At 46.7% G+C, this 19,832-nt stretch overlaps 1 protein-coding gene across 1 annotated transcript in view; it reads left to right on the top strand.

The window, feature by feature from the left end:
• LOC149365767 (vitellogenin-6-like) overlaps positions 1–19,832 on the top strand; it is a 61,034-nt gene that overhangs the window by 19,285 nt on the left and 21,917 nt on the right. The window contains exons 10-16 of the mRNA XM_089545922.1: positions 411–575; positions 1,379–1,573; positions 5,968–6,185; positions 7,071–7,177; positions 12,875–13,149; positions 15,483–15,603; positions 17,368–17,587. Coding sequence (XP_089402048.1) covers positions 411–575; positions 1,379–1,573; positions 5,968–6,185; positions 7,071–7,177; positions 12,875–13,149; positions 15,483–15,603; positions 17,368–17,587 — 1,301 coding nt within the window. The remainder of the gene's footprint in view (positions 1–410; positions 576–1,378; positions 1,574–5,967; positions 6,186–7,070; positions 7,178–12,874; positions 13,150–15,482; positions 15,604–17,367; positions 17,588–19,832) is intronic.

Here is a 19,832-nt window from a genome sequence, read left to right as displayed (position 1 = left end):
AAAACTTGTCAGCAACACTTGCACTGACACGGCAGGTTAAAATTTCGAGCATGAATAAAGGCGCATCAAGTGAATGCATGGGTTTCATAAATAAAAAAGGAATAAAGTGAAGGAAAGTAAAAATAAAAATAAAGATAAGAAAATGAACAAAAGTAAGAACAAAATAAAAATAAGATATGCAAATCAAAGTAAAACAATAAAAATGAGTAAAAGAACAAAAAAAATTAAAGAATAACAAAATATGACAAGAAATAAAATGTAAACGAAAACAAACAGTGCGCCAGGAAACGCTTTCGCCTTGCAGCACTTTAGAGAGCCAAAGTGCCCCCTGAATTTTGTTGTCGATGAACGCGCTCATATTATTGCGCGGAGCCTGTCGATTTTATGCGTGCGACTCCCCTTTGTTTCAGAGCGTGTGCAACTCGGAGTTCGTGTCCGCCAGCGAGCCGCTGCGATCCACGTGCATTCTGTCCGTGAGCACTTTGGCGGGTGGCGAAAGATGCCACCGGTCCACAAACCTCCTGGAAGCAGACTCAGGCCTCTGCTCACCCCACATTGTGGAACTCTTCTTCAACGTGAGTGCTGCCCAGTTCGTTCACCGCGGACGCTTCCATCCCGATATTCCCACCAGTCCCGCTTAATAGCTACGATCACACTTCCAATCATGAAACTGCCCCGATAACACGCGCTCATCGCTTTTCTCGTAATAGTCACCCTAACGCCGTCTACCCTGAACGGGCCCGCACCGAAACATATAGAGAGTCATTTTTTCTTCAAACAGCCAACGACTGGAATGACCATCCGTCCGAAGTGGCGACCATCATCCGTCCTGTTCCATTCAAAACCGCCATTGAAGACCATCTGTGTTCATATTAACTCTTTTGTTTGCCCACCCCTCATGTAATGTCCCCTGTGGACCCTTGAGGAAACAATAAATAAATAAATAAATAAATAAATAAATAAATAAATAAATAAATAAATAAATAAATAGCGATGATGACAGCATTCAGTATCAATGTTTACTGCCAGATAAGTGCGATTTATTTTAATTGCATTTATTTGAGTACACCGTCCATCAAAAGTTTTGGAAGGTGGCTGTGTTGAAAATATTTTTTTTGTCTCCAAGGGGTAATGCTTCAGATTTAATGGTGCACTGTATAGTTTGCCAAATCGCAATTAGGCTGCATATATCTATTCCAGTCTCCATGAAAAGACGGCGATAAAAATCCGTTTTGTCGCTAATATTCAGTTACATTAATAGTTTGTCTGCCAGGGTATATACTGCAGACCACGGTTAAGTCGCGTTCGGAATAAGGCGGTAACAAACGAATGCCCGAGGCGCAAGCGAGCATTTCTGAGCGCGCACTCCTCGCCGCAGTACTCGGTGACGCCGGAGGACGTGCGAAGCAGATCTGACCAGCGGGTCACCTACTACATCAACGCGGCCGGCAACTTGGCCACCTCGTCGGCGGTGAGGTACCTGCAACGCTTCGCCGACCCCCGGCAACCCATCACCCGGAGGACGGCGGCCCTGTGGGCTCTCTCCCGTACCGCACCCATGAACGGCCCGCTGGTGAGTGCTCCTCCTCACCTCTCTCTCTCCCTTCCTCACCGACTTGCCTCTTTTCTCGTAGAGATTTATCCCGAGACGAGACGTCCGCCACACCATCTTTCTTCCTTCTTTCTTTCTGTCTTTCTTTCTTTCTTTGTTTCTTTGTTCTTTTCTTTCTTTCTCACCTTCTTTCTTTCCTTCTTTCTCTCCTTCTTTCTTTCCTTCTTTCTTTCCTTCTTTCTTCCTCTCTTTCTTTCCTTCTGTCCTTCTTCCTTTCTTTCCTTCTTTCTTTCTTTCCTTCTTTCTTACCTTCTTCCCTTCTTTCTTTCTTTCTTTCTTTCTTTCTTCCCTTCTTCCCTGTTTTCTTCCTTTCTTTCTTCCTTTCCTTCTTTCTTCCTCTCTTTCTTTCTCGCTTTCTTTCTTTCCTTCTTTCTTTCTTTCCTTCTTTCTTCCTCTCTTTCTTTCTCGCTTCCTTTCTTTCCTTCTTTCTTTCTTTCTTTCTTTCTTCCTCTCTTTCTTTCTCGCTTTCTTTCTTTCTCTCCTCCTTTATTTCTTCCTTTCTTTACTTCTTTCTTTATTTCTTTCTTTGTTTGTTTATTTCTTTCTTTTCTCTTCCTTTTTTTCTTCCTTCCTTTCATTCTTTCTCCCTTTCTTTCTTTCTTTCGTTCACTCCTTGCTCCCTGCCCTGACGACGCGGTTGAGGTATCTACTGGGAACTGATACAGCTACTGCGTCTGTCCTTGCCTAATAAAAACGACATCAATGAAATTCCTTCTTTCCTTCTTTCTTTCTTACCTTCTTCCCTTCTTTCTTTCTTTCTTTCTTTCTTACCTTCTTCGCTTCTTTCTTTCTTACCTTCTTTCTTTCTTTCTTTTTCCTCTCTTTCTTTCTTTCTTTCTTTCTCTCCTCCTTTATTTCTTTCTTTATTTCGTTCTTTCTTTGTTTATTTATTTCTTTTCTCTTGCTTTCTTTTTTCCTTTCTCCCTTTCTTTCGTTCACTCCTTGCTCCCTGCCCTGACGACGCGGTTGAGGTATCTACTGGGAACTGATACAGCTACTGCGTCTGTCCTTAACTAATAAAAACGGCATCAATGAAATTTTACTGTGGAGCGAAAAATTGCAAGTGGAGTTATCGATATGTGGTTAATCTTTCATTCTTCTCACAACTCCCAGTTAGCCGGTGCTCGGGCGGCGGCATGGACGCCATTGTTACCCCGGGCAGTCTCGTGAGCTGGTGTCGGTATGAGAGTGACTTGAACTTTTAAGGCGGAAGCCTTTAATGCCTCATCGTTGTAAGCAGGAGCTGTCGACAGAAATGTCACGCTTTTCATTTGGTCGAAACGGTCGTGACATCACAGTGCGCGAATTTCAAACGGGGCGAATTGTACTTTGGCTACTAACCACGCAGTCAATTAAAGGGATCGTATAGTGATGCTCCAAGTAAGTTTGACTGAGTTTAGTTAATTGCTTACTTAACCAATTAGTCTAACCTTTCAAGTCAGACCAGATAAATAAATAAAACCGAGTAAGAAATTGGACGACCTTGGGAATCGAGCCCCGGTCTCCGGAGTGCGAGTCGAGTACGCTACCACTCCGCCATGCCAGCTCGATGGTTTGGAATGAACGAAGGTGCGTCTAGTGAATACGGTGTTTTCGTTCACTCCCATCTTCCTCCCTTCCCGTTACGCCGAGGTTTAGGTGTCCACAGAGATATGAGAGGCAGATACATTTCCTTTCCTCAAAAACCAATTTACCAACGAGCAAGGCGTATTTGTCCGCGTTTCAGATTGGTCCAAATTGTCGTGACGTCACCGCGCGCGAATTTTGATGGGTGTCCACCGAAATATGTGAGACAGTTACTGCGCAATTTTCTTTCCTCAAATACAATTTTCGACTAGTGTCTACTGAGATATGTGAGACAGTTAATGAGTAATTCCCTTTCCTCAAATACAATTTTCATTTTCTTCATTATGGCCCCTCTTTCTCCTTTCACTCACACTTCCTCCCTTCCTGTACGGTGCGGCTCAGGTGTCCACCGAGATGACAGAGAATTACTGCGCCATTTCCTTTCCTCAAAGAGCGTTGCGTTCAAAGGGCAACGCATCGCGCCGAACGGGTGGTGGCGTTTCTTGGACTCTGTGGCAGCGCTACAACACGCTGTCGCGTTCCACTCCTAAAGGCGAAGTTTAAGCGTCATTAATTGGCAGTTAATTAATGCACCAACGAAATGTGCAGTGAACAATCGCGTAGCAGAATGCAGCTCTCAGGCTTTCGCCTTTCACCACTTTAGCCGCTAAAGTTCCTCGTAATTTTTGTTTCAGGATTGTTGCAGTTTTTTTGGCAACTCTATCTTTGATGAGGTTTCTGTATGCGACTTGAGAGTTCGCTATTAGAATCTGGTTATTGAAGTCTTCTATGGCTATCGCTACCTCCTCGACTTCATCCGCTTTGGCCCTTTTAAATGTTACTGCTGTTCTGATTTCGTTTATTATCTACCGCCTATTGCGGTCATCGCATCTGGATTACGAGCCTTTTTTTCGCAAAGACTTCGGCTTGTGCACTGTCGGCATTTGCGGCGTTACATGAAGTTAACGAGAGCAAGGATACCTACTGATTGTAGAACAGCATATAAGATACGGCGTAGTTTCCAGCTTAACGAAACCATCCTTGAATGACCATTAGTTAACAATTAAAACTCGATTTAACAAACTGATGAGCAACCACGATTTAGTTAGTTAAACCGGGAAATCCGTAAAATCAAGGAAGGTATTTTTCCGCCCTTCGAGATCTAAAGTTGTAACATAGCCGCACACCAAAAGCTACCACGTCATCGCGTTCGCCGGCAACCTGCGCCTGTTCGTATGAAAAGTCCACGAAATTAGCCCGAACCAGTTGTGCGTGGAAGCGCCATACGGCAAAACGGATTCGAAGCCAACGTGGAAAGCGCCACCAACTACCGAGTCCTATATTCCGTGTTGTGGTGCAGCTTGCTGCCGCCTCAAGAGAAAACCAGGGCCGTATCTGCGGCGCGTAGATTTTACTGCAGCCATGATGCCAACATGCTGCCAGACATCGTGGGTAAAATAAGTGAAAAATCACTTTTTTTTTCTCATTTATTCCTGGGAAAACTTCGTTATATCCGGTTTCCTGGTCGCCTGTTTCGTTATATTGAATTATTGAGCACATTGAACTCTACGGACACTTGCCAGCGAGTCATAATTTCTTCGTTTTATCGGGAACTTCGTAAAATCGGCTTTCGTTCGATCGAGTTTGAACTGTACTTCATTAATTATTTTTTTGTAAGCATAAATTACCGCCCGCCAATAGTATCTGCGAAACTGTTCACTGATCTTTGAAAAGTACCGACATTACGTAGAAAGTGCAGATTGTTTCAGTGAATCGATCGCGTCCACTTATTCTTGACATAACCATATGCGCGAACTGGTTCGCTTTCATAGCTCGGGCGCTGAGGTGCCCCGAATTAAGCGACTAGAAATTGTTGCGAAGTGATGAAACGTTTTGAAGCTAAAACAATATTTTACCCAGCTTCCGTGTTGTTTACCACTTTGAAAATAATCGTAAATTTAATAAAAAAAAATTGCCTTGTGATATAGATGTCTGAAGGTGCCGTGCACTGCTACACTACTGGTCTGTCAGCAGAATATACTGAATCACTCGCTGATTTATAAACCCACTTGCCATTTCAAAAAGAAAATGAAGATGCTTTTTATGCGTACGACTGACCCATCAAATACTTGTGATATGTAGTGTTTACAGTGATAGCCTCACTCCTGTCATATTTTCTATTGTGTTGCGAACTGTAGCATTACTGGTCTTTTCTCTTTGTAATCCCATGTGTCTTCATTGACTTTCAACTACTGTGAAAATTAACTAAAGAGCTTGTTGAGTTTTAATTAATGTAACCACACTTCTGCCTTTGATGTGTGACCCGGGGTGAGGCCTCGTCAGGAAGAATGCCAGCAGCTTCTTCCTTTTGTCTCATCTCGTGGGCATGTACTGTGCATACAAGTTCATGTCTGAATAAAATGATGATTGTTTGATTGATTGACAATGATAGCAGACAGTTCTAGCATATTGCGATCCACGGTCCGCTACTATGATCCGCTTAAGTGAGTAGTTAGCTGCGCATGTGCAGATAGCTCACCGCGAATCACGGATGCTGCTATGCTAAAACTCTCCTAATGCTAATTGCACGTCAAACGCCGCAGTGCACTCTCAGCGAAAATATGAACTCGCTTTTATGAGCAGAAATTAGGGCTCTCCGGAAACTAGATACAAGCAGTAACACGGCGCCGACCATCAGCTATTCGATAAAAAGCGTACGCTACTAACCGCCTGTGTAACTATAACGGAACCCACCTGCTGTTGCCTGAAATGAACGGTGTCTATCACAGGTGCGCTCCATCGCGCTGCCCATCTATGAGAACACGAGCGAGCCGATGGTCGTCCGGGCGGCGGCCTTCATCAACATCCTGCTGACCGATCCGGACCTGTTCGTGCTACGCCACATCGCGCGCAGCCTCATCGATGACCCCAGTGACCAGCTGGCCTCATTCGTGAGCAGCACTCTTCGAGGAATACTCGACTCCAAGTTCCCCTGCGCGCACGCCATGTGAGCCCAGCTCGGAGCTGCCCTGATTAGGGCATCTCGATAACCATTATTCCGTACAGGTCACGGGGCCGGTATCGAGAGCAGCTCATGCGTCATGCAGTGTAGCTCCGCGTAGCTAGTGAAATTCGTTGGAATGTTGGCCACATCTGGTTTAGGACAGGATCAATTGAAAATCAATGACCGATGCTTTTGATCTCCAGTGGGCGCAGTTAGGTTGATGAGTAGCAGAGTAGACATTTGGGCTAGTTGGTGTGAATTTATGGTGGAATAACGGCGCAAACATAGACAGAGATCAGTAAGGCATGTTGACGGGCTAGCTGGTTTTTCATCTTGAAACTTGGGAAAAAACCCACCTAGGCGCAAATGATTTCACGACACAAAAAGAGACGAGGAGACGAGGCGCCTGTCCGTTGTCTCCTCGTCTCTTTTTGTGTCGTGAATTCATTTGCGCCTAGGTGGGTTTTTTCCCAAGTTTCAAGATAGACAGAGAACACAGAACTAGAGGCGAGACACTACAAGCGCTTCCTCGCAACTAAGGTTTATCAGAAAAACAGAACAGAATATATACAGTAGCCACCCAAGACTGCTAACGTCATAACCATGCATGTTATCTTTCTCCTCGTGGTTATGACGTTAGCAGTCTTAGGTGGTTACTGTATATATTCTGTTCTGTTTTTCTAATAAACCTTAGTTGCGAGTCAGCGCTTGTAGTGTCTCCCCTCTTGCTGTGTGTTCTCTAAGTTTGCGCTGTTATTCCACCATGAGTAGGTTGATGACAATGATGATGATGCAGATAATCTGGTCGTGCGACCAACTAAGATGTGTATCCCGCTAACGAAGTGTGTTGGATGGTTAATACGCGGCGCTCGTTATTTCACGATGCAGGGCGGAGAAGCTGCGCTATGTGCTTCCTCTTTGGGACAACGTGAGGAGACTCAACCAGCCAGTGGACATCACAAAGTCAGCCACGTACATAACTTCGGGATACAGCCGTAAGTTGCGTACAAAACACGTCCTGTTCTTGTCTGTTCGCCCTACTCGTCCGCTAACATAAGGCCTAGGGAAAAGTTCGACGGAACTTCATCTGGTCAGGTATCACAATGCAAACGAAGTGAGGCAGTTCATGACCAAGTCATAGATGACCGAATTGACGTTTCGGAGCACATACGGGTTGTTCATAATGTAATTGAGAAGTGGTAGTCCCTTATTTCAATTCCGAAGATGTGGTGTTGTGCGTGTGGACAAATAATTGACATGTTGTCACCTGTACTCATGTGTGGGGTTTAAAATGAGGGAGATAAACACGTTCTCCCCGCTTAAGCGCGGCTGACTCAGTTCAAAACCGCGCGGACCCCACCCCGTGGTCGCGAGCGCTACCGAGCGCTCGCCGACTACGGCGGGCCTTGCTCTGCGGGAACAAAGGAACGACACACTGGCTGACACAAACAAGGCATTTATTTCTATAACAACAATAACGCCAGCTAGCAACAAAATACACTTAGGAATCGAGGATGTTCGACTCAACAGCATGGTTACGAGCGAACGTTCGCCCACGCTAGGGCAAAGGGAATATCTCCGAGGACGGCGGGACGAGCTGAGGGGAACATGTTTCCACACGAGGACGCCCGCGGCGAGAGCGGAGCTTTGCGCGTGAACGTCCAACACGCTTCCCTGTCCCAGGGAGAAGAGAGCCAGCTATTCCTCGCGCGCGCGCAGCAAAACGCCATCCGTGGCGCTGGTGTCACTGCGACGCGAGCGTCCTCCCCTGTTAATTAAAAGTAACCGAACCGAGAGGAGTGCTTTGCGGGGGGAGCTAACCACAGGGAACTAGTGAGTTGATGGAAAGCGAGCGCAGGGGACGAAGGCGTCCCCACATCCCCCCAACCTTAAATAGACCCACGCGCCTGCAAGTTACATGCTATGGAGGAGTCTCCTGGTCTTCATGCACTTGAGGCAGGTCTTGCAGCGGAGGTCACGCCGACGGCGTGCACGCAGTCTTCCGCGGTATTCCGAAGGCGGCGTGAAGGTCTCCGCTGGGACGACTCGCATGGCCCGCGGACTACGAGTCCGCAGGCCCCGCGAAAAGGACGGCCGGTTGACCACTGCAGGCCAGGATCCTGCAGTAGTCGCCACGGTAACAGCAGCCGGAGGTGGCTGCTGTCTGGTCTCGCCACGGCTGCCCCGGATGGATGCGCCGAACAGGATACAGGCCGCTCCGTCGCAGCAGGTGGCAGCGAGACGATGTGCACAGGACAGCAAGCCGGAGTGGCTCCACTGGATCTGCAAAATTTCCGAAACACACTCCGCATGCCTTTAACGTAGGTCACGGGAGGGGAAACGGCGTACACAAGGGCCTCGTGGCTCAAATGCTCAACTCGCTAGCAAAACGTGTCGGGCGGCAGTGCAACGCAAAGTTCGAGTGAACCAGGCCCTTTCTTGAGTTGAACGAGAATGCTCGGTTCATGCGAGGTTAAAAAAAACGGGCGGCCAGCAAAGTGCGGCCCCTCTCAACACCACTGTCCGGTGGTCGTGTCACTTTTGACAAGGTGCAGGCAGCTATGAATAGCTTTAGGCCTCACTACCATAGTGACGGTCGATGACCCCCAACAAAAGAAAGACACGAAACGGGTTTCGTGCGCGCAGCCGTGACGAGACATCAGCTTTGTGGGGTGGTCCTCCCCGCTCACTGCACAAAGCAGCTTCTGAGCGATCGGCGCCCACCGTATCGGACGGTGTCGGAGCGCCCGGTGCCGAGCTGCAATACCAGCGAGCTCGTAGAGGCACCCGTGGCCTCAGGCCACCCGGCTCCCGGAGCCGCGACTCCCAGAGTCGAAAAAGAGACAGCGAGAAAATATATACAGAAAACTCGGACTATCCACGCGGCATCCGTACTCACTCGCTTCGGGCTCGGCAACTCCGCGGGCGCTAGGCCTCGCGCTCCCTCGATGCGGACCAAGTGGTTCTTGAAGAAACTCCAGGAAGAAAAACTTCACAAAAAAACTGCTGAGCATGTCGAAAAGTTCAAACATGCTGCAGCGCAATACACCTCGCACTCAAGAAAGCATGCCGCAGGTCCTAGCGATCAAAATTCACACTAGGCCTACCACTTGTCAAGTCCGGACAAAGAGCGTTCCTCGAACCGGACAGACAGTCGTCCAATGTTCCAAGAGCAGGCCCCACGTTGGGCGCCAGATGTGGGGTTTAAAATGGGGGAGATAAACACGTTCTCCCCGCTTAAGCGCGGCTGACTAAGTTCAAAACCGCGCGGACCCCACCCCGTGGTCGCGAGCGCTACCGAGCGCTCGCCGACCACGGCGGGCCTTGCTCTGCGGGAACAAAGGAACGACACACTGGCTGACACAAACAAGGCATTTATTGCTATAACAACAATAACGCCAGCTAGCAACAAAATACACTTAGGAATCGAGGATGTCCGACTCACCAGCAAGGCTACGAGCGAACGTTCGCCCACGCTAGGGCAAAGGGAATATCTCCGAGGCCGGCGGGACGAGCTGAGGGGAACATGTTTCCACACGAGGACGCCCGCGGCGGAGAGCGGAGCTTTGCGCGTGAACGTCCAACACGCTTCCCTGTCCCAGGGAGAAGAGAGCCAGCTATCCCTCGCGCGCGCGCAGCAAAACGCCATCCGTGGCGCTGGTGTCACTGCGACGCGAGCGCCCTCCCCTGTTAATTAAAAGTAACCGAACCGAGAGGAGTGCTTTGCGGGGGGAGCTAACCACAGGGAACTAGTGAGTTGAGGGAAAGCGAGCGCAGGGGACGAAGGCGTCCCCACACATGACAGTGCAATGCGTTTATAAACCGCCAAGACAGAGTAGATTTCAATTCGGTAGTAATTACTCATTAGCATCCCCATGAGCGCAGCTCTGTGGCTACATAGAAAAGCTATATATAGAACTTTGTCAAACCATTTAGGGTTCGAGAACTTCCTAATGGTAGTGTGGGATGTCGTCTACACTCTTAAAAAAAAAGTTAGTAAAAAGGTAGTAAGTCCAGCAGTTTGTTTTACTACTTTTTATCAGCTATTTACTACCCTCTTCAAGGTATAGTTGCTAAAAGTAGCCCTTGCTACCTTTTTACTAACTATGGTCGCTAGTTACTACCTAGTTAGTAACCGTTCCTTTAACCCTAAAATAAAGTCAAAGAATATCAACTGACACCCATTGTCGTGCTAATAAACTGGTTTTGTAATTAAGCATTTCTGAAGGGGCATATAGTTAGGTACACTAAGCTGTTTCTACAATCTCAACTTCATAAATAACGCTGGTATCTTAGCTCAACCGGTAAGAGCCACTAGCCCGTAATTGAGAGGGTGATTTACAGAGTATATAAGACTGAGAAAGATTGCGCACGTTAAGGTTCTTGATGACATCACCTCGCATAATTTCTACATGTAAGCGCGATAAGCTTAAACCTAAGTGTGTGATTTACGGCCAGCACGCTTGATAGCTTTGTCTGGATTCCAGAATTAGTCAAATTGAGTGTGAAGCATTTTTTTTATTTTTCGAGTACGCATAAATTTGACAAGCCACGCCAGCACACCGTACGATGAATCTAGCTACATTTGCGAGCTTCTGTTCATTTTCTTAGTTAATACTACGCGCTTCCCGTTACTGACTGTGGGCAGCAGCCGTTACTAACTCAATGGGTTAGTAATTGTTACTAACCTTCCTGTTACTAACTGCAGTTACTAACAGGGTAGTAACATATGTGACAACCAGTTACTACCCCAAAAGTTAGTAAGTACTATAGTAAGATACAACTTAAAAAAAACAGCAGTTGCTAACACTGGGCCGCGGTCCGCGGCATCCTGTATTACTCCGCTGGCCAATCGCAACAATAAAGGAAATCGCCTTTTTAATGTTTGACTACCTCAAACAATCCATGTATCAAAATTCTAGAGCCCATAATTTTTTTTCTTGTGATAAGCTTCTTGTTTACGTAACAAGAAACGTTAAACCAGCGGACTACTTTTTCGTCGTGGAGGAATTCTGTGCGCGGAGGCTGAATGTGGGCGGAGCTTCACTGCAGACTTAAGTTGTATACGACTATACTACCTTTTTTCTAAGAGCGTAGATCTGCAGCGCCTCGTGAAAGAGGTGCGTTGTCACATTTCTCTTCCTAGCCCCAACAGTGGCGTCTTCTCTTGCGATGCAGTCCCAAGCAGTATAAATCGGCCCAGTATTGGAAATGGGTGCTTTCACTCTCGCCCTTTGTCGGACCTGCCTTAGCCAATACGTTTCCAATATTAATTGGGTTGATTGCCTGTGCTGCTTGTGATGAGTTTGAAGTTGAGAATTCTTGACAAGAGCGTTTGATGACGCTGCTTCCGGAAATTCTCACGGTTTGTTATCAGTTGAGGTTGCCTTATACCTCTGCGCTCCTTAGCCTGCAGAAGGAGCATTTTAGTGCTTCCGCTGTTAACGAAATTGTGTCTCGGTTTGTCTGTAATTTAGTGTACAAGTTAGAAGCCACAGGATTGTTATTCATGTTTTGAAGGCACTTTAAAAACAGCGTTTTCATAAATATTGCTTTCAGTTACTGCCCTTGAAAATATTTAACTAGCAAAAATATGAAAATGCTGCCTTTCATTCATTTTTTAAACTAATTTATAGAAGAATTGTGTCCACTATTGCGTGACGGTTTGCTCTTAAAATCTTTGCCTATTTATTTATTTATTTATTTATTTATTTATTTATTTATTTATTTATTTATTTATTTATTTATTTATTTATTTATTTATTTATTTATTTATACTGCAGCGCGATTATATGCGCTATGGCAGGCGTGGGAAAAACACAAAATGCAAGGTAACAAAATGCAGCAAAATGTACAAAGTGAACACTACAGCCGCCGCGGTGGCTCAGTGGTTATGGTGCTCGGCTGCTGACCCGAAAGACGCGGGTTCGATCCCGGCCGCGGCGGTTGAATTTCTCTGGAGGAGAAATTCTAGAGGCCCGTGTACTGTGCGATGTCAGTACACGTTAAAGAACCCCAGGTGGTCGAAATTTCCGGAGCCCTCCACTACGGCGTCTCTCATAGCCTTAGTCGCTTTGGGACGTTAAACCCCGTAAACTAAACTAACAAAAAAGTTAAAATCACAAACGAAATATCAAACAAGAAAGGAACTGTTAACGACCGGGTAAGGATACACAGCTATTTTGCGTCTTCAACGGCAGTTACAAAGTTTTGAAATGGACAAGAACGAATGGACCCAGTTAGAGAATTCCAGGCTTCTATTGAACGGGGAAAAAAACTGAATTTGAACAAATTAGCATGCGAAAAATACGGTATCAAATTAAGCTCGTGATGACTTCTTGTAGATGGTAATGGTGCAAAGTGAATGTAGTGGTTAGCTGAGAGCCTTACCGAGGAATTGACGATACAATGTAAGAATTTTAATGATTCAGTGTGGCGACGGGCAGACAGCGTGGTTAAATTCAACGAGAGAAGTGTAGAAGAGGGTGAGAAATCGCGATCATAACGATGACATATAAAACGCACAGCTTTCTTCTGGACTGCTTCTAACATGTTAATTTCGAATTGCTTGTACGGGTTCCACACTACAGCTGCGTAATCAAGAACAGGGCGGATTAGAGATCGGCAATTCCGCAGAATCCCCCCCCCCCCTCCCCCATCGGACGTTCCACTTAACCTGTCCTGCTTCGCAGATCAGTTCGACACTGGCAGCCAGACCATTGTGTCCATTCTCCGCTCCGAAGACAGCTTCCTGCCTCACAACATCTATGCCAGCAGCCAGGTGTACGCCGCAGGCAACGTGTACGAGCTGTTCGCCCTCACTTTCGAGCAGTGGGGCCTCGACCGGCTGGTCAAGGACCTGGTGGGGCCGCAACCCGGTTCCACTAGGAACCTGTGGAACATTCTCGGAAGGCGTCGCTTTACTCGAGAAGCCTCGGAGACGAACCGCAAGCACATCGAGCAAGCTGTGAGTTTCTCTGTACCAACCTTATAATGCTATATGATCTGGAGAGCTGAACGCACTGTGATGTTGGAAGATTGCCAGGCTTCTGCGCTTAATTTTGGATACTGAGTACAGCCTACACTACCAGAGCACAGTGGCACGAGGAGCATTGAAACGCGAACCATTGTCAACGTTGCTTAGAGCTGTAGGGATTGACGGCATCCCTCACTTATTAAATTTTTAGCCGCATAAAATTCGTTGAAGGCAGGTAGCTTAGGCAGTGATCATTGAAGACACTGTCTAAAGCAGTATTGAGGAAGGCCTGTTTTCACTAATTATTTAAGCAGACAGCGCACTGTCCAAAGCATTACGCAACATTATCAGCCGCCGCGGTGGCTCAGTGGTTATGGTGCTCGGCTGCTGACCCGAAAGACGCGGGTTCGATCCCGGCCGCGGCGGTTGAATTTCTTTGGAGGAGAAATTCTAGAGGCCCGTGTACTGTGCGATGTCAGTGCACGTTAAAGAACCCCAGGTGGTCGAAATTTCCGGAGCCCTCCACCACGGCGTCTCTCATAGCCTGAGTCGCTTTGGGACGTTAAACCCCATAAACCAACCATAAACTAACCAACCAGCAACATTATCAATACTAATTGAGCACAGCCCTCACTACCTAAACCCTCTAGAGAATCAAGGGTAATACCCCCCCCCCCCCTCCCCACCCTTTGCGCCCGTAGCCCTGGGGCAGCGAAGTGCTAAGCTTGAAGTAGTGGGGCTGCAGGGAATAATGCTAGCCCCATGGCCTGAAGGTCCAATAGCCAATAATAATAAACATCGTTGCGAGAGAAGGGAAGGCGGAATAACTGTCGCAGTAGCGATGGACGCCCAAAGAGCGCCAATGACTAAAACATTAGAAATATAAAAAAACCAGCGCTTCCTCAACACACTCCACACTGTCTACATTCTCTTAGGTACATCTAAGACTGAAACGTGATACGGAGCCCATATTCGCCGAGGTTCAGTAAAGCAATAGTTTTGGCCAGTTGGTTCAACACGATTTTCGGGAGGCACAGCTATAAGAGGAAAGGACACAGGAAGACCGACACATCACTTCTGCCTTGCGGTCCCTCACTGCCAATGTGCTGTCGCTGTGCGCTGTGCTCTCCACATACTCATCAAAGGATAACGTCTAACTCCTCCTGTTGAGTACCACTTGGACACCACCTCGTGGTTCTGCAACTGTAAACGACAGTGCCATACATGCAATGGTCATAGAGCAACGGAACTTACGGCAAACGCGTGTGCAGTGTAGAATTCTATGACCCAAAGTTATTTAAATATTTAAGCAGGCTTTGAGTGTTAAAGAAGGTCCGCTTTCTCGGAGCTTTGTTTTAAACAGAGCTGCGAGAAGTTGGCAAAGCGAGTGACTCACATGAAAACATTTGCTGGTTATCCGGTTTAACTACCTGAAATGGTAGGTGACGCTTACTAGCGTAGTTGCCACGACATTGAGCAAGAAGTGGACACCCACCGGTTTCTAGGATTCTGGCAGACAATTACACGAAGAGGAATAGCAGTACAGAACAGCTGCCAGGAGCCCCACCATACTTCGAAAGTTGTAAAGGCGGCCTTGAGCATTTGACATCATGCAGTTGCCTGCTTATGTACGTGAAATGACTTTTCACTCCTCGCAGACCGTTCAGGAAAGGAGGTCAAAGGTTTTGTAGGGCGACTGTGAAGCGAGGCAGGGAGTTGTTCTCATACCTTCTCGTTGAATGAAAAAAAAAACGGCAGTAAATGATACATTAGTATTAACGTTTGTGAAGACATTACAATGCAGGCGGAATTAACCTGCACCATTTATATCAGTGAGGTAGCTTCCTGTCTTCATCCGAGTGTGAAAAAAAACTTATGACACAAGCCCGGCAAAGCATTGTCTCCTAAACTCTTTAGGAAGTTCAAGATCTTCATGTGCTCTGCTATATAGTTCAAATTGTTTATGAAAAATCTCTGAGGCGTCAGTAAGTTTTTGCAGATATATATATATTTGTCCTTTAAATCTAGCCGGGCGCTGTCTTAGGAAAGGTTAAGTCGTCCTCTCGGTTATATCTAATTAAATGTGACATATCCCATAATCCACGAATTCGTAATTGCAGCTAGTGATTAACCGACGCTTTTCTCGCTGTGTACAAAATATAAACTGTCTCTCGTTGACTGTGGTGATTTCATAGACCGCTATTCTCATTGACACGCCTGAAGCGTCAGAGTGTGCAGTCGTTGAACCTTAGTGTTGAATACCTTAGTGAGCAGGCGCTGAAAGGGAGCTCCAGTTCTTAAGGGCTAACTTCTTTACTTTGCAGCTTCCCATCGCCAACCGCAATTACGAGCCTATTTACGGACGACTGAACCTGCAGCTCTTCGGACGCAGTGTGAAGCTGTTGCAGTTTGACGAGTCCGCACTCGCGGCAATCGGCTCTAACGGTAAGCACGGCCGTTGGCAATCATGCACAGCACGGATGCTTTACAAACGAGGACGGGATAATATCGTTCACTGCGCATTACTGCGCATTTGGTAGCTGGTACCTCACCTCTTTGAAGCAACATGCGAGCTCTCACTAAGGGTTTCAAAGGAAAGATTAGGCAGTAGCAGCCTACAGTTATTGCTGTCACGTCTCTTCACAAGGAAATAGAATGGCTTGGGAATTTTACGCACGTTTCATGCCGAATCTTTTGTAAAGGCACCGTTCCTATGTCTTCAGAGCACATACTGTCTACGCTACCCGCACCGCAGCAATAAATACCCATTATATTGGTCCCTGAGCATCAAGAAATCCCTGGAAATGATTGCGTTTGTGAGTTTTTCAGCGAAGTTAGCGTTCAGGTGGCGTTGGATGACCTCTCCAACCCACAACTGTGTTTTCATACACCTAAAATGAGCCCCTTCGGCTACCGCGTCGTCATATATGTACAGTCTTTGTCAAAAGTAACCAGGCTGCATGATTTGCATCTAGCTCGTACAGTGGAGCCCTTACAGCTTCCTTGAAGCTGAAACGGTCGTTAAAGGTAGGGAGGGGGGGTCTTCTCCCCTTCCAACATCTTTTGATCTTTAGGAAAGTCACAAGGGCTCCACTATACCAGCTAGAAGCAAACCATGCAGCCTGGTTACTTTTGACAAAGATGGTACCTCACTACTGGCAAAGCCGCATCATATACCCTCTTCCTCACTCAGCACTGGATCACTTACAAAGCACACACTGGAGGCGACTTCAAACCAACTCATTCCCATCCCCTTAGTTTGCCCACTTGCCCCACCACACCCTCTTCCCTCCGTACTGCAGCACTTGCGGACCCAGTCCCCCCGCACTCTATCACAACATCTGGAAAAACCCACATCCAGACTGTGTCCCACCCGTTCACTACCCAGCCCTGACCTCCTGGGAGACCGCCCTTCTGGCAGCAGCAGCCGGTGAACAGCTCAAGCTAATCGACGGGACCAGGCTGGAGGTGCAGGCCAGTGGCTTCTTGGACTGAGAAGCCCACTCGGGGTGGTTTTTAACTTTTCCAATAAATTAAGTTTATTGACCCTGTCTTTCGACAAGCATGAAGTAGCCCAATAGCGTTTAGGACGAAATGAAGCTGGTCGGCCATTTTGGCAGGCAAACTGCGGTGACGCCGGGAGAGTTTCTTTGGGAGCGGATCTCAGAGGCCAGGCTAAGCTGCCATCCACCTACAGTCGGTGATCATGAAATGCCTTCTAGTATTGATGTCACGACTTTTCTGTCGAGTGACGGCGAAAAAAAATGTTCTCTTTGTATATCCCATTTTGTAGCAACAAATTGCTTTCTTTTTCGGCCAAACATCACCACAACCAGAAAGAACCGTGCGGTCAATTTTCAGCAAAACAAAAATGGTATTTAGTTGCCCTCAAGTCTAGTTTAGAATGTTTAGGCTTCTATTGAAGACCTCCTAGCCCAAAAACGGTTTGGCAGCTGTTTGACATCGTATAAAGTGATTGTGGTGGAAACTGGGCGGTCTTCTATGGTTATGTAATGCTGCCGTTACTTTCCCTTATTTTTATTACCCTCCCCATTATTTCTCGACTGCTTAGCTCCCCTCAGACTCGGTAGATAGACAGTTAGTGGAGCAAGCGCTCTTTTTCATGGAGCTTCAGTTATTGTCTTTGTTGGCCTCTATTGGTTTTTATTGGTTTAGAAGGTTCCCTTACCCTCCTCCTCATTGCAACAGAGCCTCCTACAGCTACGCTGGCTCACATGTTGGGAGAGGAGGTGCACTCGAAGCACTTCCACCTGGTCGAAGATCTGATCGTGCTGGTGCCAACGGAAGTGGGCATCCCGACTTATTTCGACGTCAAGACGGCCGAATTCACCTACGGCAACAGGGCCAAGCTGGACTTCGAACACACCGAGGACGGAAAGTTCGTGGTGGACTTCAAGCGCCACTACGTGTGAGTTTCTGCGGACTGCCCTCTTCGATGGGCATTCGCAAAACACTGAGTTTAAAGTCCATGCATTCCAAGCTTGCACCCAAGTTAGGAGTCCATCGCTCGCGCACTTTACGCTCATCACTAGAACATGTGATTTGGGTCGATTATTTAAAGATCGTTTTCATAATCCATTCGTATTTTGAACTTGCAGTTCTTTGCCATAGGTTGACACGTCGCCATACCCTGCGTTTCTTTTTCCTTACTGGCTGAAGCCAACGGCTTCAGCCAATGTCAAAAGGAGGAAAATTCAAAACTAGAAATGGAATTAATCGCTATGCTTACATCGACCTTGATTTCTAACCAATGTTAGCAGCAACGGGCATGTGAATTCACTGTCACCACAATTCGAGACTTTGAAAACACAAACAAAGCAGAAATAGGACCATTCACATGCGTCTAAACGTATAGGCGCATTCGCAAATGAAGTCGGAGCAGCACGCTGGTGTTAGTTTGCAGTGTTCTATTTGGTAGAATATTTTATTTCCTTGACAGTGTTTATAGGTGTATGAAAAGGGCCTTTGTCCTGCAGTGGTTGTTGTTAAGCTGATTATGATGATCATGTATTTCATTTCATCTACTTTCTCTCTTTTTAAAGACAGCAACAACAAAGGCACAAACACAAAAGTATTACTTGCTGCAATTGGGCTTGTATGCACTTTTGTTGTACGCTGTATGCCCGAAGTGTATCTCGTTTTGAAGTGTCTAAAACTTATCAAGTTTTGCAGAAAATCACTGAAATTAAAAGTATTTTTAACATATTAGGCATTAACATATTGACATATTAACATATTAAACATATTAAAAATTAGGGTAAATATATACCATAATGCAGGTCGCGAGAATCTGCTACTTTCTTACGGTTGTATACCTTACTAACTGCAGTCAAAACTCGCATATTGCGCGCTTGTTATTTCAGTCTTGTTTTCCCTCTTACGTATTGTCTCAAGGCATGACGAAGGCCTCCTGGTAAACAAATAGAATTCAACTCGAAAAATATTATTCTACGAAATAATGGGAGGATATCTGGTGTTTCACCTAGGATGTGTGCGATTATTTCTCTTTTTTTTAGTTGAAAGAGCGCTTTTTGCGCCTTTGCATTGTCAGCGATGCTGCGCATCGGAATACAGCTAAGGCTGCTGACTACTAGGCGCGTTAACAAATATTGCGCGATAAACTTTTTAACTATTGTGGTAGTCTCCTTATTTATTGATAGACGTGTAGCCCACCGTAAGTAATACTAATATGAGTGTTTAAAATCTCTAAAACACAATTACGTTAGGCGATGCGGCCCAACAACTTTTGGCTATTTCGACGAGTCACGCAAACGGGGGATTTCCTTTGCCTGCAAGCTTTTCGAAAGCGCACGTATTTTGGCTTGAAGTAGGCACGATTTGTTGGGCTACAGTTCCGAGGGCAACGGTGTTTTATGCGAAGCATATTACTAGAGCTACACTACAGCCCGTCGAGCGCGGCGGTGGAGCTACCATTGACCTTTAGCGTGACCACGTGACACCACGTGACAACATGACGTCACAGCAGAGGAGAGATGGGCTGCCGGCTCGCGCGGTCGGCCGCGGCGGTGGAGGCTCCACATCAGAGGCGCGGCGGCTGACCACGTGACGACGTGACGTCACAGCAGAGGAGAGATGGGCTGCCGGCTCGCGCGGTCGGCCGCGGCGGTGGAGGCTCCACATCAGAGGCGCTGCAGCTGACCACGTGACGCTACAGCAGCGGTATAAAGCTGAGCTTGCCTCGCTCTCCGGGCACTTACGAGGCGGCCAGGTGTTGGGGTGCCGCCTAGAAGCAGGGCTGATTTGAACGAGAAGCGAAAGCTTCAGCGTGCCACAGAGACCGATGAAGAGCGGGATGAACGTCTGGCTAAGCGGCGTGCTACACTTCTAGTGGTTGTATTAAAATGACCAAGTATTCAACCAAGGAAAGCCATGTATTACCAAGCCTAGCCATCAATATGCTTCGCATCTGACTAGGCTTAACCTTAGCTAAGCCTCAGCCAATTTTTATTTGAACTAAAAGCAGGTGTGGATATTACTTATGGTGTACTAGACGCATTTCAATAAATAAGGAAATTTCTGAAGGTAATTCTGAGAAAGTTCACCACTGAGTATTAGTTAAACAGCCTGCTAGTTAGCTCGTCTTAGCTGTATTCGGATGCGCTACACCGTTAACAATGCTATGGTGAAAAAAG

The sequence above is a fragment of the Amblyomma mixtum genome, chromosome 1, assembly GCF_055824585.1.
Source record: "Amblyomma mixtum isolate Tamu chromosome 1, ASM5582458v1, whole genome shotgun sequence".
NCBI classification, from domain to species: domain Eukaryota; kingdom Metazoa; phylum Arthropoda; class Arachnida; order Ixodida; family Ixodidae; genus Amblyomma; species Amblyomma mixtum.
The sequence above is the reverse complement of the archived record's forward strand: the minus strand, read 5'-3'. Positions and strand labels throughout refer to the sequence as shown.